Below are 14,675 nucleotides of genomic sequence, written 5' to 3' on the forward strand. Positions count from 1 at the left end.
GATAAGTTAAATACCATGAGGTCATGCATGACATAATAAGATTGATGATGTCATGCATGACATAATACATCAATCATGCAAATTACTATTGGTGTATACGAATAGTGAATACTTTATGTTGTCGTTTTTTGACTAACATCTAGTATAAGTTAAATTGATGATGTCATGCATGACATAATAAGATTGATGATGTCATGCATGACATAATACTCCAATAATACAGATTTTTATTAGTATATATCAATAGTAAATACTTCTAGAAGACTCGTATAATACGTGTATATATACTGTATGAACACGAGTAGGATTCTTGAGAAAAATGAACGGAAATAAGAGTATAGCTATCCTTTATATGTTTTTGTATATTATTAAGTGTATTTAATACTTTTAAGATTGTATTTATACTCATAATACATTGTATGTAATACATTTTAACATAAGTTAATTACGTCGTTTAAATAGTAACATATATATTGTTCGAATACTCTTTAAATTAGTAGTATGAAAATATATATATAATACTTTGTTAATATACTTAATGAGATATTTAATTATCATATTTTCAAGTTAAATATATATATACACATATATATAATTAATACAAATTATGACGTTCATGAATCGTAGGAATAAAAGGGTAATTGATTATATGAACACAGTTCCAAAAATTTCGAGACTCAACATTACAGACTTTGCTTATCGTGTCGGAAACATTTAAAGATTAAATTTAAATTTGATCGAAAATTTCCGAATCGTCACAATCATTAATAAATATCAGGACCAACTATGTAATTGTTGCTAACCACGATGATCAACCAAGAAACAAAATGTTTAAAAGGCACTTATATAGATAGTACAAATTATAGGGATCAATCGCATCATTTTGTCTTTATAAATTGTAAAAAAACCAAAACCTTCTACTCAGTATAAATTTCTAAAACTTCTACTCAGTATAAATTTCTGTTATCCACTATCCAATATCTATAGTTTCATTTGTTAATAAAATGATGATGTTATTATTAGGTTTATTCATTTGTTAAGAAAAAATTAAAAAGAAAAAGAAAAAAATCTAAGCATGATGGGTGATGTCATTAATCTAAATAATTTTAAATTAAATTTAAATCTTATTAATTAATTATTATTATTAAATCTTATTAATAATTATTTTAATTATTAAGATTAAATAATTTTAAATTATTTTAATTAATTATTTTGAATTGAGTACGAGAAAGTATAAAAATTGAGCAGAATGAAACCAATTCTAAATTTATATTTTAATTTACACTTTTAAAATAAAATGACAACCAATATTATCTCTTATGATTGGATGTGGATTGTTAAATATGCATTTTAGGTGTTTGATGAAATGTTTAGCTGACGAGTTTCTTAGTCGGACTATGTGGTTCCACGTGTCATTAAATTAAATAACTTTAGCATTTACGTTCACTTATTACCTAGCATTAAACTGTTTCGTTTAAACAAACTCGTGATTTCACGGGTCATTTCACTGGTAATCCACTATTCCACTATACATACATTATATAAAATTAAATTGAAGTCAATAAAAATAAAAAGAATTAACATTAACAAATAAAGTAAAAAAAAAAAATGAAAAACGCTCAACTTTTATTTCCAGTACTTTACGCATTTGTGACGAATACGCCGGATACTGATCCAGCCACCATCGCCGCCACTGCCGCTGATCATGCCACCCGCGCTTCCGCTATCGCCGATACAAACGCTACCGTTGCCTCCACCAACGCTGCCATTGCCTCCGCTGCCGCCGCCATTGCTACCGCTGCCGTCGCTTCCATTTCCACCGCCGCTGCTACAACTTCCACCAGAGCCGCTGAAATTGCCACCTCACTCGCTGATACTGCCAACACCGCCGCTGTTACTTCAACCACCGCTGCTAACAATTCCACCATAGCCGCTGCCATTGCCCTTGCCGCCGCTGCTAATGCCATCTCCGCTGCCGCTTATTCTTCCACTACCGCCTCCGCTACTTCAACCACCGTTGCTACCACTTCAACCACAGCCGCTGCTACCTCCGCCTCTTCTTCCGCTACCGACGGCGAGAGTGACGAATATTCCGGCGACTTCAAATGTTGTATCTGCTTGTAAGTATTCAGTCCTATCGATATCATTTAGGGTTTTCAAGAATCTATATATATTTATTTTACATCTAAACATCATATATGTCTCTTTATTTGACGTCTATTTGAATTTGTTTGAGTGATCATTTAGGGTTTTCAAGAATCTATATATATTTATTATGCTATCAGTTTATAAGTTTTGTTGAAGTGTTTTAAAACTAACTCAATGAATTTTCATTTGACTGATTTTTTTCTCAAACATAACTTTTTTTTATTTTAATTATTCAAGAAAGTTATGCAAAAGTTAAAATATTAGTAGGTAATATTATTACTATATTACTGTGTTTTTTAACTTTTTATATTTACTTTGCAGGGAACTCATCTGCAAGCCAGTTGTATTGGGTAAGAATGGAATTCAAAAGCCACAATTAAATTAAAATGTTACTTGATTAAATGAATAATGTGTTATTGATTACTTTTTGTCATTGTTTTGTAGCGTGTGGCCATCTTTCATGTTTTTGGTGCGTCTTCAAATCTATGAACACTCGGCATGAATCTCGCTGCCCTCTTTGTAGACACTCGTATCATCATCTTCCGAGTATTTGTTGGCTGCTTCACTTTTTGCTTCTTAAGCTTTATCCCGAAGTTTATCAAAAAAGGGAAACTCAAATCATGGGTATATTATAATCCAACAATTACGCCTTTTTTGGTAGCCTTTTAGTTTATTTCGTGTGCTTTAATTGTGTCATTTTATATTTATTGTGGCAGAGGAAGAAAAGACCAGTGGAACATTCTCGACGCAGTTTGATAGATATATAGCGTTATCCCGTTCAAGTGAGCCAATGACATCATTGGAGTGTACTACTTCTGATAACAATTGCAATACGAATGATGAAGTTATTGAAAATCTGACTGTTGAAGGATGTAACGAGCGGGTTTCTGTCACCGATGTAGTATGTAGAATTTGTAAAGAGATTCTATATCAACCTGTTGTACTTAACTGTGGTCATGGTAAGCCTAAAAAACCTTCGTCGTGAATAGATGTGGCAATCTCTACCCATTTACTTGAAAATGGTTCGATTTGGGTTGTTTTAGCCCCAACTTATCTTGTCGGTCTGGTTTGAATGTTGGTCAAGGTTGTAAAAGTCACGACTCGGGGACGAGTCGGTCGGGACTTTGGAGAGACGAGTCGGGGATGGGCGTTGACCAACATTGACTTTGACTTACTCAGCCCAATTTTGACCCAACTATCTAGCGTTGACCGACTTTTTAGGTGTTTTTGGGTAACACGGGAACGCGTTAGTTTCATACCACGCGTCGGCCGACTTAACTAATATTGGTCAAAGCTAAACAAATCCAATGGGTTAGTCGATATTATATCAAAAAGCTACTTCAAGTTTTCCAGACCAACTTGCCCAGGATATTATTCAAATATTTTAACTCCTGAATTGAAATATTCTAATAAATAAAGTAGATATTATATGAAAAATATAGCTTCTGTATTCTCATGTACAGCCTCATTTTAAAAAAAAAAAAATACTAAAAGGGAGAAAACGTGTTGGTGGATCCACCCAGCGTTTTGACCCGAACCCGATCTGCACCAAAATAACCAACTGTTGCGTGTTGTTCTAGTGTTTTGTGAAGTGTGTATTGTTGGTGTTACGAATGAGCAATGTCGATGCCCTGTGTGTCAAAATGTGCATCCAAACGGGTATCCAAAAGTCTGTTGTGATCTTGACCGTTTCTTGGAGCAGCATTTATCAGAAGAATATAATGCAAAAAAAGTGGCTATCAACAAGCTTAGTGAAACGTCTGAGCAAAAAATCGCATCAACAGGTATGTTACAATTTCTCACGATATATCTAAGCCATATAGAATCTGTTATACATTTTGTGGGTCAAATATGGTGGGTTTTTTACTTGGACAAAATAACGCGGTTGGTCCCCATGGTTTGTAGTGTTTCAATGGTAATGCCGGTGTTGTAACAACCTATGTTAATATTAGTACTGATAATATGTTGGGAGCGATTAGGGTTTTAAAAAGTAAGAGGATAGAGGTGGGCGGGGCTTCAGGTGACGTTTAAAGGAGATAAAAAGGAATGGACTAAATTGCCCTCACGTGAGGAGCACATGACGGTTACATCATAGTAACAGACGTCGGGGACAGGGACCACCAATGTTACTCATGCAAATCACTGTGACCAACCATGCAAAAAAAAAGGTTTAAGGTCATCCGTGCAATACGCTACAAAGCACATAGACCAACCGCGTAATTATGTCTTTTAATTATTTATTATTTATTCTTATTATTTCAATAAGAGGCTAAAACTTTTGAACAAATATGATACAGAAAAAAACAAATAAGTCTTATTGAACTCTATCTGTTCATTTTTTTTGCCTTTATTAAATTGGTGTGGTGTATCGTAGATTTATATGATCTGAAACTTAACTAATTCTGTCAATGCAAGTTACGAATGGTGTTGAATCTTCAACTGTATCTATGTCTGAGCACGTGTCTAGTTCAGGCCGCAAAGTTCACTTTGGAGTTGGTTGTGATCATTGTGGGGTAATCTTCTTTTTATGCTCAACTTATATCTATAGTTAGCCTTAAGTGGATTCTAATTCTTAAACCTTTATAAGTTGCTTATATTTAGGAAGTTAAAATTAATTCCTTAAATTAATTGTATTTTGACCCAAACCAATTTCTTGATTTAATTCTTTTAAGTGTCATATATAGACATATAGTACTCCCTTTTTAATTAGTGATGATATTTTTGTTAAGATGATAATACGTCAACCTAACCTATACTTCAAATTACGTGTTTTGACCCAAACCTTATTCTGAATTATAAATGGAATTTGAACTAAAGGGTGAACTGTCGACCGTTACAAAACTCGTTAAAGACTTTCTGTATGAGTAGTCTTCTTCAAACTGACTCGTTCTGTGTGAATTGGTTGAAATGCCGTTTCTTATATTGATTCTTGAACTGATTCAAAGACTTTCCAAAAATAATTACACTGCTGCAAATTTAGCTTACTTTTTAACTGATTCTGGTTTTTTTGTTCAACAGATGTATCCACTAGTCGGCGACCGTTACAAATGCACGGATTGCTCAGAGGAAATCGGCTTCGACCTTTGTGAAGATTGTCACAAAATTTCTCCAAATCTTCCTGGAAAATTCAATCAGCAACATACACCAGAGCATAAGTTTGCAGTTATTATACTCACCGACAACCATTCTGAAGAAGATGATACACCTGTAAACCAAACCAACGTAGGAAGTGACGTTGTGGGCCCTACACCAACTAACGGTACATCTGCTGATCATGAACCCGAGAACACTGGACTGATTTCACAAGCTGATCTATATCAACATTTTTTCCCAATACTTGTTGTAATGGTGTGTCAACTGGTGCAATTTTTTTATGCCGATCATGTTTGATTTTTGGAAGTGTTTGCTAAGATTTTGTTTTAGAACTTAGGCTGATTGATAGGTTAAGAGGTGGTGATACAGCTTAACTTGTGTAAATTGGATTGTGTTAGCTTGCAAAGTAAACACTGATTTTGTAACTAGTACTTTTGATACTGGGGAGTTTATAAAAGGCGGTACAAGAGGAGAGTATATTGGAATGAGCATAGTGTTTCAGTTTATTTAAGACAATTTGTTATGGTTGATGGTGTGGGTTTTTGTTTGCAAATTTTTTTGCTGACGTGGTAGTGTGGGTTTTGAATGTAAAGTTATGGTGTTTTGAATGTAAAGTTATGGTGATTTGGGTTGGAGCTGTGTGATGTCGATGTTGCATTTTTTTATTTATTAAGTAATGGGTTTTATATTATTTTTGTTAATCACTTATACATATTAAAATTTAATAAAATTTAAAAACATAGTTAAGTTAAAACATTCTCACTAAAAGAAGTATATTATTTAAATTCTTAAAAAATAGAAAAGTACATAATTTAAATTCCTGAAAAAACACATAATGTCAATTGTTTAAAAATAGATAAATTGTTAATTAACAGTACGTAAGTTTGGTGGTAAGCTCCAAACGTGGTGCAACTAGTTGTGAATGTTCCTATCTCTTATTTCATTTATCCTTGCATCTCGAACCCTCAAATTCCTTTATTCCCGTCGTGGTCGATTTGCACCAATCGGAAAACCGTCGTCTTTTTAAATCATGTTGTGTAATATAACACAAGCGTACATTTGTCTTATTAAGGGTTAAGGAAGTCAATCACATGTGATGGAGTTTGAATCAATCGAGAACCTTTTCTTCTGTCTGAATCGATATTATTTCATTCCAATTTCTTCCCGATACCTCTCAAGGAAAATCTCGAATTGGATCCTAAATTGGCGGGTTAGTGTGAGTATATCCATGCGGTTATGCATTCTTCGAATATGAATCCATTTTCTGAAAGATCCTGGCTTTCGTGCTTTGGTGGGTCTCCGAGATCATTTCGATGACCTATGTTGTGTTGAAAGGATATCTATATAATCCGATCGAATGCGTAAAGCCCGCGGTAGCAGCGGAACGGGGACAATTTTGACTACATGTGAGAACAAGTGATTGTCGCGTTCTCATTGATCCCTTAAATTTCAAGTAAATTGTTGGATTCATTTGAATATTCCACTATTATATTAGTGTATAGTTGTGGTGAATTCATAAAAGAATATAATGTAAATATGATTGTCCATTAAACTAACTATATTTTCTAAATATTTACAAGAGTTAATTACACCGATGGTCCCTGTGATCTTGGTTAAATTACATCTCTAGTCCCTAACTTTTAAAAATTATATGCTTCGTCCTTGTGATTTTAAGTCCAAACGGAGGTGATCCCTGTTGTATTGGTTAAATTGCGTCGCTAATCCCTGACTCTTAAAAATTATATGTCTCGTCCCAGTAATTTTAAAACCTTTGGGTCAGGTTGCTTGACCAGCAACAATAAAGTTTCAAACATGTATTGTAAATTGTAATAAAATGTGTGCGGTTACTTTCAAAATTAACCTATGTTAAATTCAACACGCGTTTTTAAATTCAACACGCGTTTTGCTAATTTGATTCAAATCTAAAAGTACTACGGGAATAATCTATCCACTATTTTAATACAACGATTTAGTAAATTGTAAGCAATAAAAATACACTCAACAGAGCAAACCGTATGAGCCCGTTTACTTATACCTTTTTAGCTAAATTGTAAACAAAGTTCCAACTTGATATGAGACCAAGAAAATTAAGACAGGAAGTGATCTCATCATATATGAGATTCATATATGTTCAGGAAATCAACACGAGAAGCAGATAATAGTATGAGTTGAACACCATTACTAAATCACTATTTCTGTACTTTTTTTTAACCTTTATATTTCATGAAACCTTTACATTTCATTATATGTTCAGGAAATCAACACGAGAAGCAGATAATAGTATGAGTTGAACACCATTATTAAATCACTATTTCTGTACTTTTTTTTAACCTTTATATTTCATGAAACCTTTACATTTCATTACTAAATGACTATTTCTGTACTTTTTTTTAACCTTTATATTTCATGAAACCTTTACATTTCATTATATGCCATTTGGACTTAAAACCACGGAGATGTAACATTTAAATTTAAGAGTTATGGACTAGTGACATAATTTAACCAAGATCACAGGGACCAACGCCGTTTGGATTTAAAACCACAGGGACGAAGCATATAATTTTCAAGAGTTAGGGACTAGCGACGTAACTTAACCAAGACCACAGGGACCACCGCCGTTTGGACATAAAACCATGTGACAACCCGGAAATTTCCGACCAAATTTAAACTTTAATCTTTATATATTCCCGACACGATAAGCAAAGTTTGTAAGTTGAATCTCAAGAATTTTAAACTGTGTTCATACACTCATTTAACCTCGGCCAAATTTCAATGATTCACGAATCATTATATGAACGAACATGATTATATATGTATATGTGTATATATTATAACTTGAAAACATTAACAAAGTATTAGACGTATAATACTTTATATAAACGTATTTGTTTCAAAATATATTCTAATAGTTATCAATGGAATTAAAAGATGATATCAAATGATTGAATTATAATTACGAGTCTCTATTAAGAGGTCCACTATGATTTGAGAAATCTATTATTTTTAACGGTATTCGGAATAATTGGTAAAGTGATTTATTAAAAGGAACAAAAGTGTCAATTAACGGGAACTAGACAAGGGTTAGTGGAGATTCCCGTTTGATTTTCAATTTATGCTTTACAATAATTGTCTCGTAACTTTTGATAAGATAAACTATTAAACTTGTATATTAATTAACGTGGAAGTAAAATTGTAGAATATAGATAACTTAGAAGATAAATATCGACAAGTTAAGTAAATTAACGTTTTACATTAAAATGATTTTATATGTTTATCTAACCTTTAGACGTTATATCACGTTGCACCAACAAACGTTAAAAACTTGAAATCTATTAAAAGTATATTTAATCTTACTTTTCTAAAACATTTTTACGATATAACAACTTCTTCTATTTTAACATTTTAATAAAATGATTATTTCATATATTTAGTTTTAGAAAAATAAAGTTATCATATTTGATTTAAATGTATAAAAACGTTTCAGTTTAAAAAGAACTTTATTAATTAGGACGTTTTATAAGATATTTTGTATATGACTTTTGAAGAATTTAAATAAAGTTTATATTATAAATTACAAGTAGATAAAGCGTTTCAAAAATGTAAACATGATTGATATAATATTTTTCTACTATCTAAACGATTCCAAAATAAACTTTAAAAATATAATTAGTTTTGAAAAACTAAATATTGTATTATTACATATTTCAATATGAACAAATATATATTTTAAATAAGGATACACACACACACACACACACACACACACATACACACACACACACATATATATATAAATATATATATATATATATATATATATATATATATATATATATATATATATATATATATATATATATATATATATTATACAAGTGACAAAATATAATATTTGACAGATGATTTAAAATGATACATTTTGATAAACTACGAGACTCTGATTTATAGAAGCAAATGACCACAACGCTCAATTTTATAGGTTACATTTATCATAAGGTAAATTTTTGATGAGAAAGTCAAATTATTAATAAGTGTACGTGTCGCGTAACGTAAAAGGCTAGTTTTCTAAACGTACGAAAGTGCGCTCGAAAAAACCGAAAGTGGCACATGAGTCGAGTGAAAACGTCCGAGTCATTTGAGTAAAAATTACATTTTTACCATGAGCGTAAATATAATATAATATATAAGTAATTATATAAATTAAATATTATATATATATAATAATAATAATAATTAAAATAAGTGTCGGCAGCCTTCATTAGTCGAACACGAGCTGTAAATGGCCCTCATGCGATCGCATAAGGACTCCCTCACAACCCCATGCGATCGCATGGCTGAAGGTGAGAGGTCAGGTCTTTAAAAATCGATCGAATTCATTTTTGCACACACTTCTATCCATCTATCTCTCGTACTACTCTCTCTATATATAAATTTTAATTATTATTATTATTATTATTATTATTAATATTACTAATATTAATTATTATTATTATTATTATTATTATTAGTATTATTATTAGTATTATTATTAGTATTTATACATAAAATACTACGACGGAGTGCTGCTCGAGTGATCTAAAACGGGTTTTCAAAAATGGATTTTATGAGTAGGATAGTGCTAAGGAAATTATGGGTTATAGCTATGGAAGTGATGGGTATGGTTCATGGGTATGCTCGTGAGGTCAATTTAGTGTTTATCATCTCCGTTGCGTCTACGTACCTTTCCTTCAATATTGAATCTCAATATTAATACGTGAGTACTCATAATTTAATTTTTACATACTAATAGTGTATCCCTGACTAGTGCTCGAGAATATAGGATTATGCATGCTTGTACTTTTGATATTGCTATTAGATAGGATATGTTGAATCCTGAATTAGTTACATATGCGGTTGAGATAAGGTATAAGATATGCATGTCGTTGGAAAGCTAGCGAAAAATTAAGAACTTTTCATTTAGATATCGAATGGTTTCGATGAACAGATTTGGAGTTATAGTCAATTGAAATTTGGTATTATTATTAAAAATGATTATTATTATCGTCGTTATTATCGTCGTTCTAGTTTTATCTTATTGTTATTATTATTATTATCTTTATCAATAAAAGGAATTATCATTAAAAAATTGTTATTTTTATTATTATTACTATCGTTATTATCATTAAAGTTATAATTAGTATTATTATTATTATTATCTAATTATTATTATTATTATTATTATTATTATTATTATTATTAATATTATTATTATTATTATATATTTCATTATTTAAAAATGGTTATTGTTATTGTTATTATTATTATTATATTATCATTAAAATAATTATTAGTATTATCGTTAATAATTTCATAGTAATTATCATTATTAGTATTATTGTAATTAAAACTAATATTAGTAACACCTAATTATTTTGATTACTATTATTATCATTATTATGGACACGATATAAAAGTCGATTAAAAGCTATTAAACGGAACGATTAGGAAATAATGAGTATATGTATCATGATGAAATTAAAATATTGTAAGATATTGATTTAGATAAAATTATCGATTTCATTATTTTTATCATTACTATTATTATTAAAAGTATCATTAGTATTAAAACTATCATTTTAACGAAAATTATCATTTTAATGGAAAATATCATTATTATTATAAAATATCATTATTATTATCATTTTAAATAGAATTACTATATTAAAGATAATATTAAAAAATTTCGTAAATATTAAATTTATCATAATTAGAATTATCATTTTATCATAATGTCATCTTAGTAATTATAAATATTGATTTTTTTTAATAGACTAATAATTATTATTATTACAAAATAATACAACTTTTACTTACTATTATTATAGATATTATTTTATCAAATAAATATGTTATACAAACATATTTTACTACGTGTAATAAAATTACTTTAATAATACCTATCATATTATCTTTATGATATTAAATGAACTCTATAAATTTTATTACTTAATATATATAAAAGTATATTTTATTATATAAATTTTATTTATTAATAAATGAATTATATTATTTACTCTAATAAATCTTTTAAAAATATTTAAAAATATAAAACGACGATATTTAAACTATATATTAATTATGTATAGATTTTGGAAATTATTTTGAGTCAAATTGATTTTTGTTGACCTTTGCATATTAGTCTCGAGCGTTAGGATTGTGATACACTATGACTTGACCTAATTTGTTAGACAAATATTGACCAACACATAATTATATATAATTAATGTAGGTTCGTGAATCCGAGGCCAACCTTGCACATGTTCAATGACGTTATATGTATTTTTACTACAAAATACAGTATGGTGAGTTTCATTTACCTTTTTTACCCTTTATATTTTTGGGCTGAGAATACATGCGAATTTTTATAAATGTTTTACGAAATAGACACAAGTAATTGAAACTACATTATATGGGTGAATGATCGAAGCCGAATATGCCCCTTTTGCTTGGTAGCCTAAGAATTAGTAAACCGATCTACTAATTGACGTGAATCCTAAAGATAGATTTATTGGGCCTAACGAACCTCATCCAAAGTACCAGATGCTTTAGTACTTCGAATTCGTTTTTATCATGTCCGATGGATTTCCCGGAATGATAGGGGATATTCTTATATGCATCTTGTTAATGTCGGTTACCAGGTGTTCACCATATGAATGATTTTGTCTCTATGCATGGGACGTATATTTATGAGATTTGGAAATAAAATTCTTGTGGTCTATTAAAATGATGGAAATGAATGATTATGATAAACTAATGAACTCACCAACCTTTTGGTTGACACTTTAAAGCATGTTTATTCTCAGGTATTAAAGAAATCTTCCGCTGTGCATTAGCTCATTTTAAAGATATTACTTGGAATCATTCATGGCATATTTCAAAAGACGTTGCATTCAAGTCTTTGAGTTCAGTAAAAATTATGATTAAGTAAATGTCAGATTAGATCATTTATAGATAGATATTATGAAATGGTATGCATACCTGTCAACTTTCGATGTAATGAAAGTTTGTCTTTTAAAACGAATGCAATGTTTGTAAAATGTATCATATAGAGGTCAAATATCTCGCGATGTAATCATATGTTATTGTATTCGTTCTTGTGGATTAAGACGGGTCTTTACATGTGGTATCAGAGTGGTGGTCTTAGCGAACCAGGTCTGCATTAGTGTGTCTAACTGATAAGTCGTTAGGATGCATTAGTGAGTCTGGACTTCGACCGTGTCTGCATGTCAAAAGTTTTGCTTATCATTTTGTGTCGAAAATTATCAACTTATCATCCTTAGAAAATTACCTGCTTATCATTCTTAGTCTAGACACTTCTTATTGCATTGATTGCATGAATAGTGTAGAGATAAAATTCATATCTTAGCGTGTCTACTAATCCATATCTTAGTGTATCTGTTACTGTAGACTTTGTCTGACACATTTCCTTAATTTCCTCCGTAATCTACGGGATCTTCTGTACTATACATAGATATTCTATGTAATTAGAATATCATCCGATATCCGAAAATCATTTCATAAAAAAAAATCCTTTACCTAACCGTGCAAGATGAATTCCGCAACCAAGTTCGTCGGATTCCGATAATTATTCCGATATGGATTTTCACTCGAGCTCCGAAAGCAGTGTAACCGGAATGGATCAATCGATTAGCCATCATCTATTCTGGATGAATTGGGGCTGGGTTCGTAGCCTCCTCAATCATTGGAGACAAGAAGAAGGTGATCCTTTTCATCCACCACATTTCCCTCTTGGCGAAGAACCTGAAGCACTTACCGGCGAACCTGTCCGAAACACCATTTTCTCTCTCATTTCCAGGGTATCTCGTCACGATTATATATTACATCAAATTTTAGATTTTATTTATCCACTCGTTCGAACCGACAATCACCCCGGTGTAATAGAAGAAGTCAACGAGCTTCGCGCTCGGGTAGTGGCTTTGGAGAATATGGTGCAGAGATTACAAACACCAGCAGCAGTACCAGCAGCATAGCCAGTACCACCATCATCAACGCCAACAGTACCATTACCACCTCCAACCACAACTGTGTCATAAATCTCAACTTCACAATCTATCCCACGAGCATCAACGTCATACGCACCATAGATACCAAGGAGTACCAACAACAATAACTGACGAAGTATTAATTCATAACTTCATTGGAGAAACATTCCGCGGCGATTATGTAATCTCTAAAGTCTTAGAGATTATTTAATCTATCCCTAACCATAAATCAGTTAAGCGAACCAAAATGATAGAAGGAAGAGTAGAAACCCTGACAAAAATGGTGTGTGATTAACAAGCTAAACTTGTTTTACCAACAGCATCAACAGTACCGTCAGCGTCACCAACATCGTTAGTACAGTCAACATCAGAATCAACAACACCTATAACATCACAAACTTCATCAGTTCAAGAATCACTGTGGACATCATTACGAATCAATAACACGTATATTGTATCCACGAGTTATGAAGAATTAACTCATTCCCTCTGAAGAAATTATATGTATATTTTATATATATATATATATATATATATATATATATATATATATATATATATATATATATATATTTTGAAATAAAAATAAATCTTTTCGTGCTAAGCTATTGTGTGTGAATCTTAACTACTCGGTTAATTCATATTACAAATATGCAATAATGTACGTCCTTCGCCCGCAACTTAACCATCGTTAACTACAATCTCTGTCTCAATTCAACAAATTCCAATTCCTAATAAATCAAGTATATATTTGATTTTACACTTTCTTCATCGATGTAACCAAAACTTTTCAGATAATATCATTCGTACTTTGCGAAGTTTACAAGAATTTAACGAAAACCAACATCACACCTCAACAAATAACGAAGTATTGATTCATAATTTCAATATTAATGAAGAAATACTTATGTAATCTCTAAAGTCTTCAAGGGATTATTCAATCCTAGTTCCAACCGTAAATCGAATGAGTTTAATTTAGTATTAACTCATTAAAATCTATGTTACATCTGAGGAGAATATATACATATATATTTTCATAAAGACTGTAATAAAATTATTATGTACAAAATATTAATTGTGAAATTTTTTTAACGAGTAGGTAATACCCGAGAGATATATATATATTCACAATTAATATGTTACATTCTTCGAATCAGATTAAGTAAATTATCAACTATACTTCCTACTTTCACAATAATATACATTCTTTTATAGAAATCAAAACAACCATACTCATTCAAACCCAATTACATATTCTGATTTTGAAACCTCAGAATTCAATTCAAGAAATAACCGGTACCATCACTTTTAGATTCATACATCTTTCAAAGCTATACTTTGACTTCAAACTATGTTAGAACATCAAATGTATATTAATGATTACAATCTGTG

The 14,675-nt window shown here is 30.8% G+C and overlaps 1 protein-coding gene across 1 annotated transcript; it reads left to right on the top strand.

Annotated features, from left to right (window-relative positions):
• The first annotated feature begins 1,608 nt into the window (after positions 1-1,608).
• Positions 1,609-5,814, top strand: LOC139875608 (E3 ubiquitin-protein ligase PRT1-like). Its single transcript, XM_071862933.1, has 7 exons — positions 1,609-2,120; positions 2,470-2,498; positions 2,593-2,772; positions 2,865-3,107; positions 3,729-3,932; positions 4,564-4,661; positions 5,167-5,814. Exons 1-7 carry the CDS (start codon positions 1,609-1,611, stop codon positions 5,536-5,538), a joined length of 1,638 nt encoding a protein of 545 aa, XP_071719034.1. The 3' UTR covers positions 5,539-5,814.
• The last annotated feature ends 8,861 nt before the right edge of the window (positions 5,815-14,675 follow it).

This window comes from Rutidosis leptorrhynchoides, chromosome 11, assembly GCF_046630445.1.
Source record: "Rutidosis leptorrhynchoides isolate AG116_Rl617_1_P2 chromosome 11, CSIRO_AGI_Rlap_v1, whole genome shotgun sequence".
NCBI lineage: Eukaryota > Viridiplantae > Streptophyta > Magnoliopsida > Asterales > Asteraceae > Rutidosis > Rutidosis leptorrhynchoides.